We start from the raw sequence: 22,758 nt of genomic DNA, 5'->3' as shown, positions 1-22,758 counted from the left end.
TCAAGTATTCCTGAACGACCATTGTGGCTGGTGTATTCTGGGATGGGTTCCCAGTGGCCTGGTATGGGACGTGCAATGATGAGGTTCGAAGTTTTCCGTCGCTCAATTGAACGATGTGACACTGTCCTACAGAAACATGGACTTCATCTACAGAAGATGATCATGGAAGGCGAGGAGAATACTTACGAGAGTGTCCTTCACTCCTTTGTAGGACTGGCCTCAATACAGGTAAACAGAATATATGGATTTGTTTCATGAAGTCTTAACTTACCTTTAGTAATGGAATGGCCAGTTCTTCAGCATCAGTATGTTTTACGTTGACCTTGATATTTCCTTAGTTACAATGACCTTGACCATGACCTTTCTAATTCCTTTGATCATGACCTTGTGATGATGATATGAATTGTCATTGAGTAGAACAAATGTTTATTGAAGTAGGTATTTAGGTAAGTTTGACCTTGTAAACATTACACTTACACCAGCAAAGTACATCTCATGTGGTAAAGTTTTCCTAAAGTTGCACATCCTAGACATGACACAATAATTAAACAGTAGCAGGAACGGAAACATTGCTGAAATGAACAGAGGAAAGATAAATGAAGACGAGTAAGAATTAGTAACTAATGGCAGTGGTATGTCTATCCAGTAATGAAACTTTTTAAGCTCTAAAAAGAAAAATGGCACAGATTTCTATGAGGTGATATTCACCACATGCAATCATACAGTGTGATACAACAAGTCTATTCTGTCACCAAATCCTGCAGGAGCTGTGCATTCTGTTAATGTTATACTGATTCAGGTAGCTCTTACGGATATGTTGCTGTGTATGGATATAAAACCTGATGGCATTCTTGGCCACTCTGTCGGAGAATTGGGATGTGGCTATGCTGACGGCTCAATGACTGCTGAGGAAACTGTCCTTGCTGCATACTGGAGAGGTCGCTGTGTGGAGGAGGCTAAACTTCCTCCAGGGGGCATGGCAGCAGTTGGTAAGCTAGGAGTATTTTTTGAATTGATGTAGATCAAATAGGGTATTATTGACAATATATGGAGTTGTCCATCATGAGACTCTAATGATATTCAATAGTCTGAGTATTGTGGCTACTCAATAGATTAAGTCCAGGTTGTCTGGTTCATAAAGTGAAGATTCAATATATTTGATTAAGATTTTAATCATAATATTAAAGCTGAATACCTTCCAGGTGATACAGGGTCTTTTGTGGAAACTTTGGCAATGTGAGCATGGAGAAATACTGAAAACCAGGAGTGAGTTACTGTCGCCATACCAAATATGTTTTATGTATTTCTTGACAGGGCTAACCTGGAAGGAAGCTACTGACCAATGCCCCGAGGATGTTGTTCCAGCCTGTCACAACTCCACAAACACAGTCACAGTGTCTGGTCCAGTTGATGCAGTATCAACCTTTGTGACCAAGCTCAAAGACCGTGGTGTGTTTGCTCGACAGGTCAACAGTGCAGGAGTTGCCTTTCACTCAAAAGACATGCTTAAAGTGGCACCCCTACTCAAATCTCACTTGTCAGAAGTAAGTACACCTGATATAAGACCGAACAAAGTGGACATTTAGTTAAGTCTAACCTGTCAAAGGTACGTACACCTGATATAAGACCGAACAAAGTGGACATGTAGTTAAGTCTAACCTGTCAAACATATATACACCTAATAAAGACAGTACAAAGCAGGATTCCAAGTCAAGTCTCACCTATCAAAGGTAACTATATAGTATACAAAAAGACCAGGTAATACTCTTCACAGGCTTGTTATATGGGCAGTACGGTTGACCTGACATAAAATTGTTACCTATCTATATAGATGTTAAAAATGGATAGAATTAAGTGTAAGTAAGTAAGAAAGTAGACCTGTGTTTCAATAGGTTTCATGAAAAACATTCATTTTGCAGGTAATAAAACCAAAGCAAAGAAGTTCAAAGTGGGTCAGTTCCTCTGTACCCGAGTCAGAATGGGACAGTGAGAAAGCAAAATGGTCATCTGCAGATTATGTTGTCAACAATTTGGTTAGTCCTGTGCTTTTCCAGGAAGCACTCCAACACATTCCTGAAAATGCCTGTGTGATTGAGATTGCCCCACACTGTCTCCTTCAAGCAGTGATCAAGCGTTCCCTTCCCAAAACATGTTCCATATTTGGTGTAATGAAGAAGCAACATGAAAATAACCAGGAGTTTTTCTACTCCAACCTTGGCAAGTAAGTAGATTGCAGATGAACCTTTTTCTGACCAAACTGAGGTCAGGTATACAAGGACAGACCTAGGTCAAAGGTCAGAGTGTAACGATACAGTACATCCTGTAACATTTCAATGCAACTTTTGATGGCAATTATCATTTAAACATAGATAGTATTGATTGTATTGTTGATGTCAAAGGGTTAAAGTTTTTAAATAAAAGACTAAATGAAACAGTTCACCTATACCGTCTGTGGTTGTGTAACTGCTTATGAAAAAGTCATGTCTGTTTTGATTTAGGTGTTATCTAGAGGGTGTGAGACTGAATCCCTTGGGGTTGTTCCCTGCCATCCAGCTTCCTGTACCCAGGGGCACCCCCATGATTAGTCCAGTCATAGGATGGGACCACAGTCAAACCTGGGCAGTAGCTGACCCAGAAAACTTCATCACAGAGGGCCTGGCATGCCTCTATGAGATTGACTTGTCACCTGAATCAAAATACCACTTCATTATCGACCATCGAGTCAATGGTCTAGACTTGTTCCCAGCATCAGGCTACCTCACTCTGGCGTGGCGAGCCCTGGCAAGGGTCTGGGGACAGCTTTACACAAGGATGCCTGTCTCTTTTTCAAACGTTGTGTTCCACCGTGCCACCATCCTCCCAAAATCTGGTACTGCCTTTAACTATTGTCATTAGCTCAAAAATTGACCACTTAAGAAATTTTTCATTACATATCAAGTCATATGGATGAAATGGGATATTTTTATTGTTTCCATTCCACGGTATCTTTAAGCACATATCCCAGTAGAAAAATAAAAATCTCTTATATAGACCATATCATGTATGAAATAATTGTATTTTCCTTTGCTTCTGTTGATAGTACAATTTAAAACACTAGGATCAAATCCTTTGATGAATCTATTGGTACTATCCTTATTCTTTGTTTTACTAAGGCAAGCTGACCTTTCGCGTAAATCTCACAAAAGTTACGGGCTGTTTTGAGATCAGTCAGGACAATGGACTTGTGGCAAGTGGAGTGATTTCACCTGCAAAGATTGGGCCCAAACACGATTCAGAGGATGTTCCAGTCCCTCAGAGTCCAAATTTGGAACAGGAACTGACAACAGACGATATCTACAAAGAACTGAGGCTACGTGGATATGACTTCGGACCAAAGTTTAGGTCTATAGTAAAAACAAGATGTAGAGGTAATTGCAAAATAGATTCAATTACACAAAAATTAAGTTGTCAGGTATTCAAATTGTTAACTTCTTCTGATGGGAAGAATTACCCTTGTTGTTTTTTTGACTTCACCTCTTCTATAGAACGTTGTCAAAGATATTTTGACATACAAATGGGTTTAGCCTATTCAGTCAGAATTTGTTATTTATGATTTCTGAATTCATGTTAACCAAATGTGTTGATCAAGGCATAAAATTTTGCAGAATTCTTCTTATTTTCATGGTTTGTTGGAATATTTAGCTTGATATCATCACTAGATTTAGTGATGTACTGAGGCCTACATGTAAATGAATGTCGGGCTGAAAATTGATGGGGAATATTGAAATACAATCACAGGGAAGAAAGTGGCAAATAAAATGATTATATTGTAGTTTTACCATACAGTACTAATTATTTATGTTTCCTGGATATCAAAATCAGAAGTTCATAGTTCTTATACCTATTTATAGGAGAAAAAATAGTTTACCCTTGTACTTAACCATATTGATTCTGTAAAAAGCTTGAAGGTCAAAACAAATTTAGCCTTTTAGAATGAGTTTGCACGGTACTGAGCAAGCACTTGTTAGCATTTTTACTGAGCTTTCAATCAATTATAGGGTACGTTCCCTTTCTATCTGGCAATTTGTCTTCTTCCTAGTTACCTGTATTAATCTATATCTTTGACTGAAGCTCTTGTATTTTATGTCTTACTTCGGTTAGGCTTTACATTCAGTTTACCCTCTTTAAAGCAATATGTAGTAATTTATATTCAACTGTTCAGAACTAATCGTCAAAAAAAGACAATTCTGTTGGTTCTTTACACTTTCTGGTTTATTTAGAATCTGATGCATGTTTCTCTAGACTGAGCTGAAGGGAGTCGCTTTTAATGTTGCTCCTGTTTTCAGGTGAACAAGGTGACTTACTGTGGACTAACAACTGGGTATTACTCCTTGATGCCATGATACAGATCCATCTGATCGTGAAACCCGACATCAGGTCAGCATTACCTACAGGGATAAGGAGACTGACCATTGACCCTGTCTTCCACAACAGTTCAGTCCAGCTGGACCACATTACTGGAAAGAGAAGTATGGCTGGTTGTTAGTGTTTATTATACCTAAGGTGAAAGAAGATGCTCCAATATAAAACTGACTTCAGTACATCAGTGTATGTCTTCCTAGGGAGATCCTCACATAATCCAAATGGCTCCCATACATTAACTTCCATTCAAGAAAGACCATGCTTTTGTGTTCTTGCGAAATATTCTTGACTAGAATTGCTTTTTCAAAGGATGGTACAAAAGACTACACATAACTTTGATGAAGAGTATTTCTAAAACCAGAACCTTGTTTTCTGCTGAAAAGAATTCTCAGTTTAAGACATCATGCCATGTCCAGTTCTACAACTTAATACAGATCAGGATGTATTGTTCTACAAATACTTTTTTGTTTGGACTGCATTTAATAATCTTATTATCATTACTCTTATTTCTTCTTCTACTGTAAAGGTTTCTAACACTTTTCTCCAGATATATATGTTAGATCTCCACCAAGCTTTTATGGATTAATATTGACTTCTGGTTAGGTTCGGTTCTTGTATGCCTGTCAAAAGACAGCTCATATTATGTTATAATGTGAAAGGGAGAATGGTTGGGTGCACATGGTGTTTACTCAATAACTTGAGTAGTTCTCAACAGATCAACTTCAAACTTCACAATGACGTTCATTACCATGTTACCTCTGAGTTCTTCAATTTTTGGACTAAAATTCATGGAGTTATGGCCCTTTATTCCATTACAGAAACAGTGTTGGCTTGATATCACAAGTAGTTTTCAATTGATCAACTTCAAATTTCATAAGAAGGTTCATTACTATGACAGCTCAGACAAGATGAATAACTGTAATTTTTCAACGGAAATTTTTGGGAGTTATGACCTTTTATTCAATTACCAAAACAGTGGCTGCTCAATATCTCAATTAGCTTTCAACATATTAACTTTAACATTAAGAAGAAGGTTCATTACCTTAATCACTCTGGACACTCTGCTCGATTCCTGAATTAGATTTCAATGGATCAGCTTCAAACGTCACGGGGAAGTTCATTACCATTTTAGTTACACAAGTTGTTTGTTAAAATGTTCAGAAAGTTATTAATGATAATTTACAGATTTATTGTCCCTTATTTCAATTACTTAAATAGTGCCTGCTCAATATCTCCTGAAGTTTCTAACGAATACACTTAAAATGACATAGGGAGGTTCATTAGGTGGGACAAGTTCAGTAACCAAAATTATTTGCTTGTAATTTATCGAATAATGGCTTTTGTAAAATTATAGAAAACTAACATTTAGCATTTTTCATTGATCATCATGGAATGTTATTGCCTTTGACGCTCGGTGGTACTCCGGTTTCCTCGACCATTATATGACTGGCACTGTCTATAAATGACCTCATTATGTTGATCGCACATTAAACATCACTTTCCTTCTCTTTGCTGTTACAAAATAATCATGTACCACCTGGCTGAACTTGTTTTATTGGACCAGGGGGTTAGTCGTTTAATTTTGTAGGCGTATGTCAGTGTTCCCTGCCAGGGTCAGGTTTATGACTGAGAATTTTTGAAGGTGTATGCCAGCCTGTTCCACAGACTTTTCTACCCTATGTTGAAGTACTTTAATAAGCATCATTCACGACTGAAGGAGTTTTATAGGGGATTTATGTAACTGGTCTCATTTTTCTTGTTTTTGTTTAGTATAACTTTGCTTGCAGCTGTGAAGGTATTTGTTAACAAGTATGGGGATACAACAACAGCAGGAGGAGCAATTATGGAGGGAGTAACCTTGACCAAGGTTAACCTTCGACCCCATGACCAGACTGTTGCCCTTGGTGAGATGACCTTTGTTCCCTACCGAGATACAGCTGGTCAGAAGATGTCCACTTTCCCTTCATTGGTCAAGTATACAGAACAATGCAGTCATGTTGCTGCCGCCATCCTCAACAAATTTGAATCCCACCTGGGAGAGTCCAGCATTCCAAATAAGGAATTGTTCGAAGCTGTAGCAAAAACATGTAAAGCAGATGACATCAGCAACTTGAAGATCAAATCGCAGCAATTGGATCAGGTAGACTGGAGTCTGTTAAGAACTTTGATGAAAATTTCTTCTATGAGACTTACAAGAGGATTGGCTGACAACATTGTCAGTGTACTGGAGGCCTTTGGGTCAGACATGGAACGGGACCAGTTACTGAATCATATGACAAACAAGGTGGTTCTCAATCCATGTCTAGACATTGTCTCCGAAAATGTGCTATCCAGAACACTTCATGTTTTAGAGGTCAAAGATCTTGGCAATATTTTCGGAGACAAGGTCAGAGGTCATCTGCAGCAGACACAGAGGGGAGCAGTCAGTTTTCAGCAGGTTGACTGGAAGCTTGAAGGGCCATCTAAATCAGAGGATCTATTTCAGCTTGTTGTCCTAGATGACTTCCTTCATGGGCAACCTGACATTATGGAATCTCTCAGGAAAGTTTCGGCATTGGTTGCAGCAGATGGCTTCCTCATACTGCTGGAGGTCACCCACAACTTTCACATACAGGCCATGCTGGATGGCCTGATGAAACCAAGTTTCAATGTGAAAGATGAAAGAACTTTAGGTTGGTATTGCAGTCCCTCCAGGTGGCAAGAACTGTTCAGATTGGCAGATTTTGAAATTGTTGTGGAGCGAACAGATGATCTTCTTTACACCCTGTATCTACTGAAAAAAAAGACAGAAGCTGATCCAAAAAGGCAAACTGTGGTCCACATCGATGATCTCAATTTCTCCTGGTTGGATGATCTCAAGGCCAAGTTCAAGGATGTGCAGACAAGACCCAAGGGAGATAACCTTTGGGTTGTAGCCAGCAAGGAGAAGCGAAGCGGAATTCAAGGTTTGGTACGATGCCTTCGTCGAGAACCAGGAGGGGAACGAATGCGGTAGGTTTAGTCAAACAGGAAAGTACAAGTTAAATAAAGAAGTTTGGTATACCAGTGAAAACCATAATGAGTTTGTTGAATAACTGTAAAGAATTCAAACCATTTTCATTGAGAATTTGTGTAGAACATGAATACTGTGAAAGCCTACATCATTTGTAGATTTTTGGGCTGATCTGGTCTGAAGACCAGTGAGCTTAGGCCATGGCCTTGCATCTGTTGTCCAGCATCCATCCGTCAACCTTTTCTAAAATTTGCTACTGCTATGAACCACTGAGTGGATTTTAATTAAATTTGGTGGAAGTTAGCATTGACATGTTAGTATGTGCTATGTGGATTGAGGCTTAGGGCTATAGATTTATAATTTATCAAAATTGGTCTCATTGGTGTTTAAGAAGCAAATCTGTGAGTCTTGTAATCAATTATTTGTCATGATCAATAGAGATAGTTCTGGCGGAATTATCTTACCAAAATGTTAAGTGAAATGCTGTTACTTGTAAGACAAAACACGTCTTTATTCTTTGCACCGTATATCAGTCACATACAATGCAGAGTTGGGGCCTCAATTTAGAGCACTCACGATATAACAGGAAGACATGAAAGAAAACTTGACTTGCAGAAATGATAAATACCTGGTTTAGTCATTAATAAATAATGGATTATAACCAAATTTGGTTTGAAACAATTTTTTGTGTTGGGAATCATTTCTTGTATTCAGAAAGTTGATTTAAGCTCTAGAGTCCTTGGGGTGGAAGGTAGGGCCCGAACAGGGGAGGTTTGTCAATATTTGCTTCAAAATGCTACTCCTCCTGAATGCTTGAATGGATTACAGCCAAATTTGGTCTAAAACATTATTGGGTGTGGGGAATCATTTCTTTTATTCATAAATTTGATTTGACCCCCTAGAAACTTAGGGGCAGGCCCCAAAATGGAAAGTTAGACAATACTTTCCTTCAAAATGCTAATCTTCCTTAATGCTTGAATATCTTTCAAACTTTATCTGAAATATAGGGACAAAAGGGGAAGTTAAGCAAATATTTTGCTTCAATGAATGACTCCTTCTTAATTCCTTTGTGGATTTCATCCAAATCTGGTCTTCAGTATCATAACAGAGTGGGGATGATGTCAAACATGATATAGTGATCCTGAGATTGTCCAGGCCAAATGATATCTTTAGGTTTGGTCCGAAATCTAACAATGTTTACTGCTTTTTAAATTCCATTCATGCCATTGAGAGGAAATATTTGGAGTTAAATTTGTTAAGGAAAAGAAACAGATGATATCTTATTTTTCAGCCTGGTCAAAACTTGGTACGCCATGGTAGTCACAGTACCCATTTTGCTTGTAGGAGCTAACAGCTGATGAGAAGAAACCCACAGTAGGCATCTTATAAATAAAAATGAAAACTAAAATTGGTTACATTCTACTGATTCTTACATCAGGTGTGTATTCCATGCTGATGGTGTTGACATGGGCAGCAAACTTGGGCCTGCCTACCTGGAAGATCTGATGGAAAAAGACTTGGTGATGAATGTTTACAAGGAAGGAGTATGGGGCTCCTACAGACAGGTCCCTCCCAAGTCGGGTAATTCTAGATCTAAAGAAAAATATCGTTGGAATTTTCTGGTTTTTGTTCTTCAGGAAGTCACTGAAGTGACCTCTCTACTTATTTACACTTTACATGAGAATGACTCTAATAGGAAATTTTAAAACCATGAAACCCACTTAATTTCATGTTCTGTTTGTCAGGGGAAATGTGATAACAAGCCGAACATGACATTAACAGTTGAGTTAATTAAGTTAAATAAGTTAATTTTCAGATGTGCAAAATTGACTTGTTTCTAACAGAAATTGTTTGAAAACAATAAATTTGAAATTTGATTTGTTTTCCCGATAAGAATAATAATTTTCCTTGACTTTTGTTAGTTAATTCTTTGAAATATCTAAAGTGGTATCATATATTATCGTGAGCAATCCTGACAATTCATGTCAGATTCAGTTTACATGGGGTCAGATTCATGTGTGACACTACCGTGTCATTAGCTGATGTTTTGCCTTATAATTCATTTATCCATCATCCTATAGACTCAATAATGGTGCACCAACACAAAGACGGTATATTTACAGTGTGTATCTCATTAAACTTCGGTAAAATGTGTTCTGAAGATCGCAACTTAATTCTTGCTGACAAAAATAGCCAACAGAGTGTGAACTGTTCACTTTTGAAATGCCATGTTTCATTGGCTGTTAAATTAGTGGTTATTTTCATTCGCCAATCAGTTGTTGTGTAATACAGCATAGGGAAAACCTATTTTCAGAACATTTTACTGTCACCTTACCGCTGCTGGTGGTAATTTAAGCAACAAATGATTTGAAAAAGTATTAAAATGTTGTCATGCTAATATCATGACCATCTGAGAAAAATGAAGTTCAGCATTGGTTTGCATCATGACAAGTCCCAAGTGACAAGGGTTTAAAACCCATTTTAATACTTGGAATGCACTAGCCACTAGGCGCTCATTTGACAATTTTCACTAAGAACAGAATTGTAAATGCAGGGCACTTGTTAATTGACATCTCTTTAACTCAATCAGTTAAGCGTATGACTAGGAAGCCAGAGATTGGTGATTAGATCCCTAGTAGACTTGTTGAAATGAATAATTAATATGTCATTTCATATTTTGAATCTTTCAGAGATGAAAACTGAAGAAAAGGGAAACAAGAACATGGAGGTCAGAATGAAGAAATATGGTGACATGTCTAGTTTCTGTTGGTCATGTGTAGAACCCTCAAAGCTGGACGTGACCACACACAGATCAAAGGTCTTGTGTGATGTTGTCTGTGTGGCTCTTAATACTGCAGACAGAATGATTGCCACAGGGAAATTAGTGACTGGGGAGGCAGGTGGCACACTTTGTACAGAGTTCTCAGGCATTACACATGATGGGCGCCGGGTAATGGGGCTGGCTCCTAAGCAGGTAATAATTCCTTAAACCACATATGATGTGCATACACCAAATTTTCTTATTCATTTTCAATGTGTACTAGTGTGTAAAGCAAACTGCATTGCAGACTTACAGATAATTTTACTTTTATGTGCCCTTGCCATCTTATTTGAATTGATTGTGAAGTGAGGGAGTTGGGTAAAGGATAAAGTGTTGTCAGTGTTTGCTGTAGTGACATGTCCTCTGTAGTCATATCTCATCCTGTTTCAAATCAGAAGCATTGTTATTTATCAAATTGATTGGATACTTAGTGGGGAAATAAAAAGAGGTGGAGGAATCCAATGTCCTGTGAGTGGTACTAGTTGGTAGATGTATCGGTAGAACCAGCGTCCTGTGAGTGGTACTAGTTGGTAGATGTATCGGTAGAACCAGCGTCCTGTGAGTGGTACGAGTTGGTAGATGTATCGGTAGAACCAACGTCCTGTGAGTGGTACTAGTTGGTAGATGTATCGGTAGAAGAATCCTCGGTGGCTCTGAAGGATTCTAGCAGAGCTCCATAGACGATAGGTACTCACCACTAAATAAAGGATGGAGCATCAACACCAAGGATTCCGTGATCGGTAGTTTATTAGATTGACATGTGATTGGATACTTATTAGATATTTTTGCATACATGTACACCAAGATATCTAGATATTATAACCTGTGTAAGCAAGTTCAGTGGAAGGAAGAAACAAACTGAGATAATGTTAGTTAATGAATGACTGAACTAGACAGTATTCATTAGATAATTGCATTTGTATGTTTCAGGCATTGTCAAAGGTAGTATTGGTAGACAAAGGTCAGATCTGGGACATTCCTGAAACGTGGTCTTACAAAGAGGCTGCTTCTGTATTATGGGCATATGGTCTAGCCATCTATGCCCTTAAAGTTAGAGGAAACCTTACCAAGAATTCAACTGTGCTCATACATGATGGAGCAAGTGACATTGGTCAGGCTGCCCTGGCAATCGCTTTGGGCTGTACCACAAACGTTTATGTGACTGTGAAGATGCAGTCTCACAAAGACATTTTGAATCAACGTTTCCCAAAGCTATCTGAAGATCGCATTTACCTTTCTCAACAGTCCAACAACTATGAGGCAGATATCCTCCGAGCAACTAAAGGCAAAGGTGATTGGTTTTAAGTGCATGCACTGGTTATAATTGTGAAGTTCAAAACAATTTTATTCATAGAAGACTATTTTATTTAAACAATAGATCAATAATTTGGTGAGAAATGCTTGTATTTGTCCAGTTTGGGAAACTATTCCAAAACACAATTCTGCATTCTCAGGAGGATATCCCTGTCACCTACCTCACACCTGTATTGAATTTGTATGATGTAATTTATTTGATTAGTTCAACCTTATACATCCTTCCTGTCCTAAACGGACCTTTGAGGAAATGAGTTACTGTATTGAAATATCATTACTGACTAATTAAAGCATTCATGGAAATCCTGCAGAACTATTTCAATCTAGGGATGATGGCTAGGTTGTCTTGTAGATAAATATTGAAGCCTAATATTATTATTTAATCACTAAGTTCAATTTACTTATTGTGTCTCCAGGTGTCAGTATGGTGTTGACCTCACAGATGGCCGACAACCTCCAATCTGATGTTCGTTTGTTACAACATGGTGGCAAGCTTCTAGACTTAAACACCTACCTCCCATCAGATCGTATACCTCAAGGTCAGTAAGATTAATATACCTGTACGGCAAACTTAAGGTCAATATCTGCAACACATGATCAGTCCAAGGTCAGGTACTGTACATCTCAAGGTTGATCCAAAGACAATTATGGCACATCTTATGATCAGTCTAATGTCTATGCATCACAATGTCAGCCCAAGATCAGTCACTGTGCATCTCCAGGTTTTTTATTATACATATCAATGTCAGTCAAGTCAGATACTGTACATCTCAAGGTTAGTCCAAGGAAAATTATTATACTTTTCAAGGTCAGTCCATTGTCAGTTGCTACGGTACATCCTGAGGTCCGTTAGTTACCTTTCATCTTGAGGTCAGTTACTATTTCTGAATTAGCAATGATCAAAAAGCTATAAGAAATGAATGCTGGTGAGAGAAGCGTTGATTCCCTTGTAGGAACTTTCCAGGGTAGCTACGAACTGCAGGGTATCCGGATTGATTCAGTCATGGATATGGACATGCCCTCTGTGGCCGAGATAATTCTACAGGGCATACGTAACAATACCATCAAGCCTCTCCCTTTCACCACTTACCCTATCCACAAACTCAAGGAGGCTTTTGATGCCATGACTACTGAGAAAGGTTCTGCTTCCAAAATACTTGTGGAGGTTTGTTGCAAGTTTACCTATTAATAGGATTACCAAGTTTTTTTTGTGTGTTTTTTGGGGGGCTTTTTTCACACATTATATATCATATTGTTGGGAAGTTGGTAATCTTACAGAGATCAATAATTTTTTTTCTTCATGGACTTTTGGTTTGTGAATTAAACTTTGGGAAAAAAAAAATTCACATATTTAGGGAAGATTTTCCACATAGTTGCAAAAAATGTTTTTATACAAAATCAGTAATGATGGCTGTATAGTATTAAATGTATTTAGATATATGTCTGATATTACATGTGTTAAATATACATGTTAAAGTGCCTCTTAATATATTCATCAACCATGTCTCTCACTAAATGTTAAATGATATATATCAAACTAGATGGTGCCCAGTACATCGAGTAAAACGCTGTCAGGAGACATCCCAGTGTCACTGCAGTGTTTCTGTCCTGCAAACAAGTCCTACATTATCACAGGCGGTCTTGGAGGCTTTGGCATTGAGTTGGCTCAGTGGCTAATTGACCAAGGAGCCAAACATATTATTCTTGTGTCAAGGTCAGGGGTTAAAAATAGCTACCAGGCTCGTAAGCTACTGTTATGGAAGGATGAAGGCGTGACCGTGAGAATCTCAAATGATGACATCAAAACTCCAGCAGGCACCAAGGATTTATTTGACAAGGCAAGGAGTCTAGGGGAGGTAGCTGGAGTTTTCCATCTTGCCATGGTATGTTAAATTAAGAGTGAAGATCTGGTTTTGTTAATGATGAAATTAATTATTTTTACATTTGTTTTCCTATTGAGATCCTATGATTTTGAGATTTCTTGTTTTGATTCTTTAATTTGCCATTGGATTCTTTACACTTTTTAATGAATTAAAAACCCAAAGTTAACACTTCAGTCATAATTGCATAAATTTATGCATTATTGCATAGGAGAAAATTTTAGTAATCGTTCAAAGTTTCTGTTCTTGGTTACAGGTGCTGAAAGATGGCTTGTTTGAGAACCAGTCTATGGAGAATTACAAGGCTGTCTGTGAAGCCAAAATTGATGTTGTATTGAACCTTGACCTTGAAACTCGAACCAGATGTAAGGAAAGTCTTGAATGGTTTGTAGTGTTCTCCTCTGTAAGCAGTGGCTTTGGAAATGCAGGCCAGACTAACTACGGCTTTGCCAATGCTGTGATGGAGAGAGTTTGTGAAGAAAGGTCAGCCCAAGGTTTGCCAGGTGAGATATCATTTTTGCTTTGGTTGTAGGAATTGGTAACAATTGTATTTATCCAGCAATAATTTCATGCCTGATAATAAGACCAACCCTATATACATCTGTTTAGTTAATTTATGAATCAGTGCTTTTTCATTGTCCTTTATTAATCCTGCCCCCCTGACATTAACTTACAGGTAATGTGTTTGTTGGGTTTATTATATTCCCAAAAAGGAGAGCATGTAGTCACTATTTTGTCCTTCAGTCATCTTTTTGTCTGGAGCATAACACAAAACTTGTAAGAGGTATCAACAGAAAACTTCATAGGTAAAAAGATCTCAACAAGAAGGGCATTTTTTTTTTGCATAATTTAGGAGTGATTGCACTTTGTTAATTTTTCATACTTAAATTTTGTCACATTCAAGGAGCATAACCTGTCTCGGACAGCCGTTGTGAATGAATATGGTTATTAATCAATTTAAATAGATCTGAAGCAATAAGCAAACTTCATCTTACAAGTCAGTCGTTCATGTTTTGTGCATTATGATTATTTTAGTGGGATTATAATGTGGTGTTCCATATTATTTATTATTAAAGTTGTAAGATGTAGTTGGAAACCAAATGCATCTGTCACCTGAAAAGTTGACATAACAGTATCATGTTGTCATTGATATCGGGAAAGAGGTTTCTGTTCAACTACTTTGAACACCACAGGTTTAGTTATTATAAAATTACTTGCATGGGATTAATGGATATGTACCTGTTAAGGAATGGTCTGTTCAAGATGACAAGACGACAAACACTGTAGTCCTCTTTGCTTCCACCAGCAGGGTACGAATTAAAACAAGCATTAGATTGCATTAATATTTCAATATGAGCAAAACCTCTTTGCAATTGCCGCCTTGATGCTAAATTCAACAGTTCACTCAATTTTATGAAGGGCTCACAATTATTCCAAGTGTTTCTTAGTTGGGCATGGTACTTGTCCAAGTCAGATTGTATTGATAAACCAGTGATTTTGTAGCTCAAAGTGAGCACCTACCTGTTGTGACCATCTTCCTCCTCCATCTCGAAAAGCGTTGTAAGGCATCTGCCTTGACAGGTAAAGGTTACTACATGTACAATGAGGTTCAAACCAAAGCAGTACAAGGATATTTTTAATACTCCTTCCAAAGACTTAAATAAATACATGTGTACCCTTTCCTCTAACAGAGATGGTGCTGACATCACAGTCCACTCAAAGTGTTAGTCTGAATTAGTATGTTCTACCAACAACTTTTTAAAAATTGAACTGGTGCCAAAATTAAGAAGTCAACAGAATATCAGGATGAGTTTATATATTCAAATGTAAACTAATCAAGATAGAATGGTTGGGTTTTTACTACTGGACTTTAGTTCAATAGTTTCTTATTAGCTCTGGCTAGTGGGATTTCATGTTAGCCTGCTTGTAGGGTGAGAGTGTTGGGTCATCAGGTGCATTCAATTGGGTTGCATTTCAGTTCAGAACATGAAGGTTGCTGTTATTGTTATTTTAAAAAAAACATCTACATCTATAAGGATTAATGAACTTTTTTTACAGTATTTTAATACTTAACAAATTTTATCTATTTACCTTTTATTTAGGCTTGGCAATCCAGTGGGGTGCTATTGGTGACGTGGGTGTTGCCAGCGATAAGACTGTGGTTGGTGGTACTCTACCCCAAAGACTGGTGTCCTGTTTGGAGGTTCTGGAGGCACTTCTTCACCAACCCCACCCAGTAGTGTCGAGTTATGTTCCTGCCCAGACTGAAGACCTTGGTCCCCAGGCTAAGGGACAGAAACAAGATATTACAACATCTGTACTCCAGATCATTGGTAAGATGTTTTAAAGGCAAGTCTTGTGACACCTTGTGTAGATAAATGTGAAAATTTCATCCAGGCTAATACAGTGAATATAGTGTAGGGTACATTTAGAAAAAATGCTTTTAATTTGGTACCTGAAAAAAAAATCAGCATTTGGTAGTTTATAGGCTCTGTGCTTGAAACCTACCTGGGTACACAGTGGTGTTTCCTTAACATATTATGAAGAACATTTTTCTCCGTTTGTAAGAATGGAATATAAAACTTCTATAAATAGATACCTTGATTTCTAAAGAACACTGTACTTTGATGCTTCATGACTTCTGTAAAAATAATTTACTTTATTTCAAGCTTTTGATGACAAATTTGAACTATCAGAAATAACAAACTTGACACATGTAATCTCTGATAGTTGTCTCCCCTGTAAGAGATTCAACAAAGCTCATGAGGATGTTGTTGTCCTGGGTCTTCAGATGAATGGTTGGTTGCCCAAATAATGTTCCTGGTGTGAAATGACATTTCACTGTCACTCTCTTCTCTAGACCATTGATAATTAAGTGTAAGGGTTGTAGGAACCCAAACAGCATCTCTGCAGATCTTGATAGTTTACAAGATTTCAGCTTTCGGCTTCCATATCTGATGGCATGTAAACGTTTTTACTGTAATTAATTATTCAATATTTTTGAAGAAGGAATAAAACAATTATATACATTGAAAATGACAAATATAGTTATTTATAATCTGTTGATGACTCCTGTGAAAAATATATCCTTTTTTCTTCAACTTTTGGTAGACCAGAGAAAGTTTGAACCATAAAAAAAAAAATCATTGCTTAAAAGTATTTACAGGTATATTGATTCTGATTTATCTGATCTCTTCCAGAGTATGGACCTTATGATCAGTTTGCGGTGATCAGAAGAACTGCCACAATTTATTATTTAATTTTCAATCACAGAGGTCTGTGACAATGTTTCTTGGGAATGAGGGGTGTATGGTATGCTGTAACTAGTACAAATTTATTTATCATTTTTGTACCAAAGATGTAAAAATTGAACACTATTTGACCAAATATCGGCGACTTATCTTAGGGTGGTGAATTTCTCTCTGGTGTACCATACAAGCCTCATTCCCCGGAAACATTGTTACAGGCCCCTATGGTTTTCAGCATCTGTCAGTCATTGAAATATTATAGTATGGTATGTCTGTCTGTTCATCCTTTGGTCTGTCTTTGAGGAACTATAGTGTAGTATGTATGTCTGTTCATCCTTTTTTCTGTGGAAGAATTGTGGTGTGGTATGTCTGTCTGTTCATACTTTGGTCTGTCTTTGAGGAACTATAGTGTAGTATGTATGTCTGTTCATCCTTTTTTCTGTGGAAAAATTGTGGTGTGGTATGTCTGTCTGTTCATCCTTTGGTCTGTCTTTGAAGAATTGTAGTATTGTAAGTCTGTCAGTCTGTTAACAACTTCTTGCCATTGCTTTATAGGGCATGCAATTCATTGTGATGATTTTCATGGAGTTAAAGTCAAAGTATTATTATTGTGGTGTTCACTTTTAGCATAGATTTTATATTTCAATAGGAATTCAACCAGGGAACACTCCCAGCCTGGACAAACCTCTGGTAGAAATCGGACTCGATTCACTCATGCTTGCTGAAATTAAACAACTTCTTGACCATGAGTTTGACCTTAGTATCTCCGTTGATGAAATCCGTTCATTGACAATTCGGCAGCTGAGAATGATGTTGAAAGAAGACTTGGACAACTCAGTGCCAGATGTTACTGGTAAGTTTGGATGGCTTTTTGGATTAACTGACATTCAAGTGGTATTTGTTTCCAAAAACATTATTTTACATGAGACAATAGCAGGAGCTGTTAAATTTGTGGGTAATGTCATAAAGCAGCAATTCTCTTCCATGATCTGTGTAAGTTGAAGAACTCTAACTGATCTGCAGTCGTGCACCTGTTTGACAGCTGTTTTAAGGTGACCTGACGTGGGTTATTCACAGGGTCAAACAAATGTATGGTTGGTTAACAGTCCCCCATCATAGGCATACTATAGTTTTGTGTTGTGTCCATTCGTTCTTCCATTCATTCTTCTGCTATCTTGTCAGGACTCTATCTCCCATTGTATATGTCTCTGGAACTTTATATTTGGGGTACAAATTCACCTTAGTGAGGTGATGTGTCATGTATGAATAGTAGGTTACTCTTATCAACATTTTGACCTTTGACCTACATCAAAGAAAAAGTTTGTTCAGACTTTATCTCTAACACTACTTGTCACTGGAACTTCTTAATTTGGAAATAGGTTCACCATGGAGCCATGTGTTGATGGGGGAAAGGTATTTCCTGATTTGTCTGGTTGAAGTTCTTCTTAGGTCCGAGTGCTATGCACCTAGTAGGTTACAAGTGCATATTCAACCCTCCAGTCTTCACATCCTTGCTATAACAAATACTCTGATGAGAGGGAAATTTCATCACTAACTGTTTTGGGTGCAAATTTATTACACCAGAAGCTGTAACTGATTTCCTGCCACATGACGATCATTGTGTTTTGATGTTTGTATGGTCTACCTTAATACTAAACAAATGCTGATTGGCATCTGATAGTGAGATACGCTGTGTGTAGACTATTTGAATTATTTAGGTACTTATTGGCATGCTTGCACTTTTACAACAAATTGTTTATTTTATGATATATGTCCATGTATGAAGGATAAGTTGTTAAATGTAGATACAGGAATGTATAGGTTTTCTATTGTTACATTTAGTGCACTGATGATGTACATGACAGTTTTGTAGCCTTTCAATTTGTGCAATTTTTTCTAAAAATTATGAAGAGGACAATTTTCGATATTTTGCTAGCTCAAGAATCTGTTTAGCATTTTATTAAAGTCTAAATGAAAATTTGGTTCTTCTATGACAGTGGAGAATTTGTCCTCAAAAGTGTCCATTACTAAGGATGATCTTGTTGCCAGGAAAACCATCAAAAGGCTGAATGATGTAGCCAATGACAGACCTGCTGTTTTCATCGTTCATTCTTTAGGAGGTGAGTACTTTATACTTTCTTCACCAAAATGTTTATTTTTTATCATGCTATTTTACAAAGCTTTTAATTTTTATTGAATCTCTTATTCAAAAGACATTCAAAACTGTAACAAGATTAGTTAACTGTTTCAATCAAATCATGACTTGTGTCGAACTTACACAAGAATACAGTATTCTTTACCTGATGACTCTGGGAAAAGGTACACAGATATATTGTATTCATTATATCGTAACTTGAGTTAAAGGTACACATTATTCAGATTGTAAGATGTACGAGTATTAATTGTTCAATGAATTTAATTTAACAAAATTGAAAGATACAAAAGGAAAATTAACATGTTCTACACAGTCCCAGATTTAAAATGTAATGGAAAAACATTCAGGATTGCGTTGTTATTCACAGGCACAATTTCCAAAATAGCTGACTTGGTTTCCAGTGTGGCTGCACCATTGTATGGAATCCAGCTGACAACTGATGTACCTACGCATTCCATCCATACAATAGCTGCCCACTACTTACAGGTGACAAACATTAGGTTACTCAAAACAATCCGTCCTATGTTTTATTGCAGATGATCATTAAGGATTGATATGAGAAGCAATTTTTTATCTTGATGTGTAAATAGTTAAGTAGAGACGATGAATGGCATAGGACTCCACTATTACTTGGCAATCTAGTTAGCATGTGTTTTTGTTATAAAACTGCAGTGAAATTTATTTGAAAGGAGTCTGAATAGTTTCAAATTAAAGAGATTAAATTTTGATTAGATTCAGTTAAGAGATCATTATATCAGTGATGGTTACATTATTTCTTCAGGAGATAGATACTCTGATACCAGATCAGCCGTATCATCTGGTAGGCGTGGAATTTGGTTGTCTTGTTGCCATGGAAATGAGACAACAACTTGAGAAGTTCCATGTGGATAGCAAGAAGATTGGGAAACTTGTGTTGGTAGATGGTAGTCCTGTGGTCATTCCACAACTTTATGGAGATGAATTGAAAGCTCTCCAAAAACTGTCCTGGCATGAACAGGACAACAACATCCTCGTGAGCTTTGTGGAATCTCTTACAGGGGAGACAACTATCAGAAAAGTAAGTTCACATTATTCTTCACTAACATTTTTTACCTTGTAGAAATACCTGACAATGATGAGAACTATTAGATGATTTTCACTTTTAATTGATAAAAAATGTGGACTATGACTGTTATCTTATTTACTAATGGATGAATAGATTGCATTGTCATGAAAATACTCAACTGTGTCCGTCATCAATCATAACATTTGTGGATGATTTTCCATTTCAATTTCAGACACTTGAGGAGAAGAATTCTTTTGACAGCAAGGTACAAGAAGTGACATCAAATCTGATCTCTCTTCAGCCTCAGCTGAATACAGAAGACATTGCCATGGCAACCAGAATTTACCACATGCTTTCCTCTTTGGCAGTGACCTTGATGTGGAGGTCAAATATTAAAGGTGATGTGACCTTGTTGAGGCCTTTACAACCATCACTAAGCTACTGTGTGCAACATCAAGATTATGGGCTAAAAGAGGTTGGTATTGAAAAGCATGCAAGTCCTCCATTGATTGTACTCACCTTTCAGATTATAAAGTTGGATTAACATGGAACTGAAATCTTCACTCCAGTAACTTCCTATCCATTCAACCCACTGACTTGAACATAGTGAAGTTGTTCAACTATATATTCAGTTTTCGGGGTCTATATCTTTCATTAAAGAAATTGTTGTGGTAAACTAGCTGTGTTACAATCTTGTTGTATGTCCCGGGATGAAGAAGTGGCTGGATTATTGAAAGCTCGTCAGTCCTTAGTGTTTAATGATTTAGTGGTCTCTTTGGTCAATAAATAATGATGTCAGATTGGTATAAATCACCACGACCATGCTTTCTCACTACTTCAGTTATTGTTAAATAACAGGTCTGTCAGCAATAACAAACCCAAAAGTAAAGACAGTCTTGGGGATTTCCGAGTTTATTTGACAATGCCGATAAAAAATTGGCATGATAGAATAAAGAAATAATAAGATTTTGGAAACAGTTTGATGCAAATCCTGACATAGAAGCTACAGGCTAATAGTTGAATTTTCGTTGTTGCAGTATGTGGATGGTGCTGTAAATATTGTCAACTGTCAATTCACTCACAAGAACCTGGCAAAAGAGAGCTTCAAGAAAGCACTAGAGGAGATACTAGTAGCATAGCCATGGTAATGTAGACTACAACCTGGAGTTGGAGTACAATAAGATTAGCTCACAGTCACTACACATTGTGAGGAAGTTTTTGGAGTATTACTTGAAATGTACAGAGATGAACTGTGAGAAATCTGTGCAACTTGTAAAGCACAGCTTGATGTGACTTAAAACTGTTCATAGGTAGTGGAGGACTCGTACAAGCTGCTGTGCCAAGTTTAAGCTGTCGGAATTTAAGAAAGAACATCTAATTGGCACAGCACCACTTGTGGTGACTGAAAACTGCTTGAGGATTTTATTGAAACATAATAGAAATTGTGGTGATTTGAGAACTGAGAAAGCCAGTGTAATTCTGGCAGAGCTCTTACATGGGACTTTCGCTGTAAGAATGTAAAGCTATACCTGTAGACAAGCACAACATGTGGTGACCTAAACACTTAGAAAATCACTGTGTAATTTTGGCAGAGTTGTTACGGGGACTTGCAGCTGTAAGAATGTAGTCATACCTGTATCTAAGCACCAAATGTGGTGACTTAAAAAATCTGATAGTATTTCTGGAGGATAAACTTTTTTTAATGGAATGTATGATATTCATTCCTGTTATCCTTGCATATTGATTTGCTGCAGATATAATATTTTGATACTGAGGAAACAATGTTAAAGATTACATTTCAGACAGTCAACTGGAAAAAGTTACTTCTCTCGACACAATCCATTGAACAATCATGATAGAACATGCAACTTGTTTTTTCTATCCTTTGAAGCAAAATCATAGGATGAAAGTTATTTTTTTACACTTGTCCATTTTAAGGAAATATGGATAGCTTTGTCTGTGTATAAAAATGTAGGAGAAGACCAAAACCTGGTCAAAGTACATGTAATAGGTCAGGGGTCAAATCATTGCATGATCTGGATGGCTTCATACTTTGTGGATGTCGTCGGACAATGTGAAACAATATGAAACATACTACCTAGTGAGTCCTACTTCCAAGTTCTTCACATTCTCTTGCAAAGTGTGATTAATGTGCAAATAAAATGGTGGAAGGCACTTTTGCAGAAATTTTTTGTTATTCCTATAAAATATACATCTATGCAATATTGTATTCATGTTGATAAATATATTTATTTTCATCATGTTGTTTATCTATAAAAGCAATCCTTTTGTTATTTCATAATCTATTCTTCTGTTGGTTCAAAAATAAATTTACAAGACTGTAATCAAATTGTGTTTTCTTTTTTTCATACCGGTAACATTTTCTGCAAATTACAGGATGTCAAACGGTTTAATAAGATAACCAGATATGCGAGTGCTTTATATCTATACATTCTGAAAGTGGCCTACCTAAAATGTACATAAAGTAACTTTATTTTTTTAAGAAATCATGGATATAAGAGAAGTTGGCAAGCAAATATCTCAAATCCATTAAAATGTTTTGTATTAAGTTCCATATTTGGATGTCCATAAAGTAATACATTATATATGGTAAATTTTCAGTCATAGAACTGGACTGACTTCAGGACAGACAGAAAATGCAAACATTTGCTACTACTCAGCTGTACCCCATTATCCCTCATGTTTTGGTACTGAAATGAAGTATCACTAATTTATCTCCTTTTTCATATTACCTTACCTTACCATAACATAAAAAAATGTAAATACCCTGTTGCCACCAGAAACATTTTTAGTCGCACATTGATGAAAGGGGAAACTATGTTTTCATCCCGACGTTGATGTTGGGGTTGGTTGCAGTTGTTGAAAGGCATCAGTCAACTCC

The 22,758-nt window shown here is 37.1% G+C and overlaps 1 protein-coding gene across 1 annotated transcript; it reads left to right on the top strand.

Moving 5' to 3' along the window:
* The first annotated feature begins 21 nt into the window (after positions 1-21).
* LOC132548739 (fatty acid synthase-like) lies at positions 22-20,995 on the top strand. The gene is made up of 22 exons (XM_060212622.1): positions 22-228; positions 800-989; positions 1,315-1,544; positions 1,920-2,221; positions 2,499-2,869; positions 3,153-3,407; positions 4,326-4,508; positions 6,189-7,392; positions 8,832-8,974; positions 10,084-10,367; positions 11,145-11,505; positions 11,945-12,067; positions 12,482-12,693; positions 13,070-13,411; positions 13,665-13,911; positions 15,511-15,741; positions 17,306-17,509; positions 18,654-18,776; positions 19,179-19,297; positions 19,593-19,868; positions 20,089-20,331; positions 20,894-20,995. Exons 1-22 carry the CDS (start codon positions 43-45, stop codon positions 20,993-20,995), a joined length of 5,931 nt encoding a protein of 1,976 aa, XP_060068605.1. The 5' UTR covers positions 22-42.
* The last annotated feature ends 1,763 nt before the right edge of the window (positions 20,996-22,758 follow it).

The sequence above is a fragment of the Ylistrum balloti genome, unplaced genomic scaffold (assembly GCF_031769215.1).
Source record: "Ylistrum balloti isolate Yb309-2 unplaced genomic scaffold, AGI_CSIRO_Ybal_v1 Utg370026, whole genome shotgun sequence".
NCBI lineage: Eukaryota > Metazoa > Mollusca > Bivalvia > Pectinida > Pectinidae > Ylistrum > Ylistrum balloti.
This window is presented reverse-complemented; position numbering and strand designations above follow the sequence as displayed.

Coding starts and splice junctions, on each gene's coding strand:
- LOC132548739 (XM_060212622.1), top strand. CDS start 43: ATGGGTTCCCAGTGGCCTGGTATGGGACGTGCAATGATGAGGTTCGAA. Junction 10,368..11,144: donor TGGGGCTGGCTCCTAAGCAG/GTAATAATTCCT, acceptor TGTATGTTTCAG/GCATTGTCAAAGGTAGTATT. Junction 12,068..12,481: donor ATCAGATCGTATACCTCAAG/GTCAGTAAGATT, acceptor ATTCCCTTGTAG/GAACTTTCCAGGGTAGCTAC.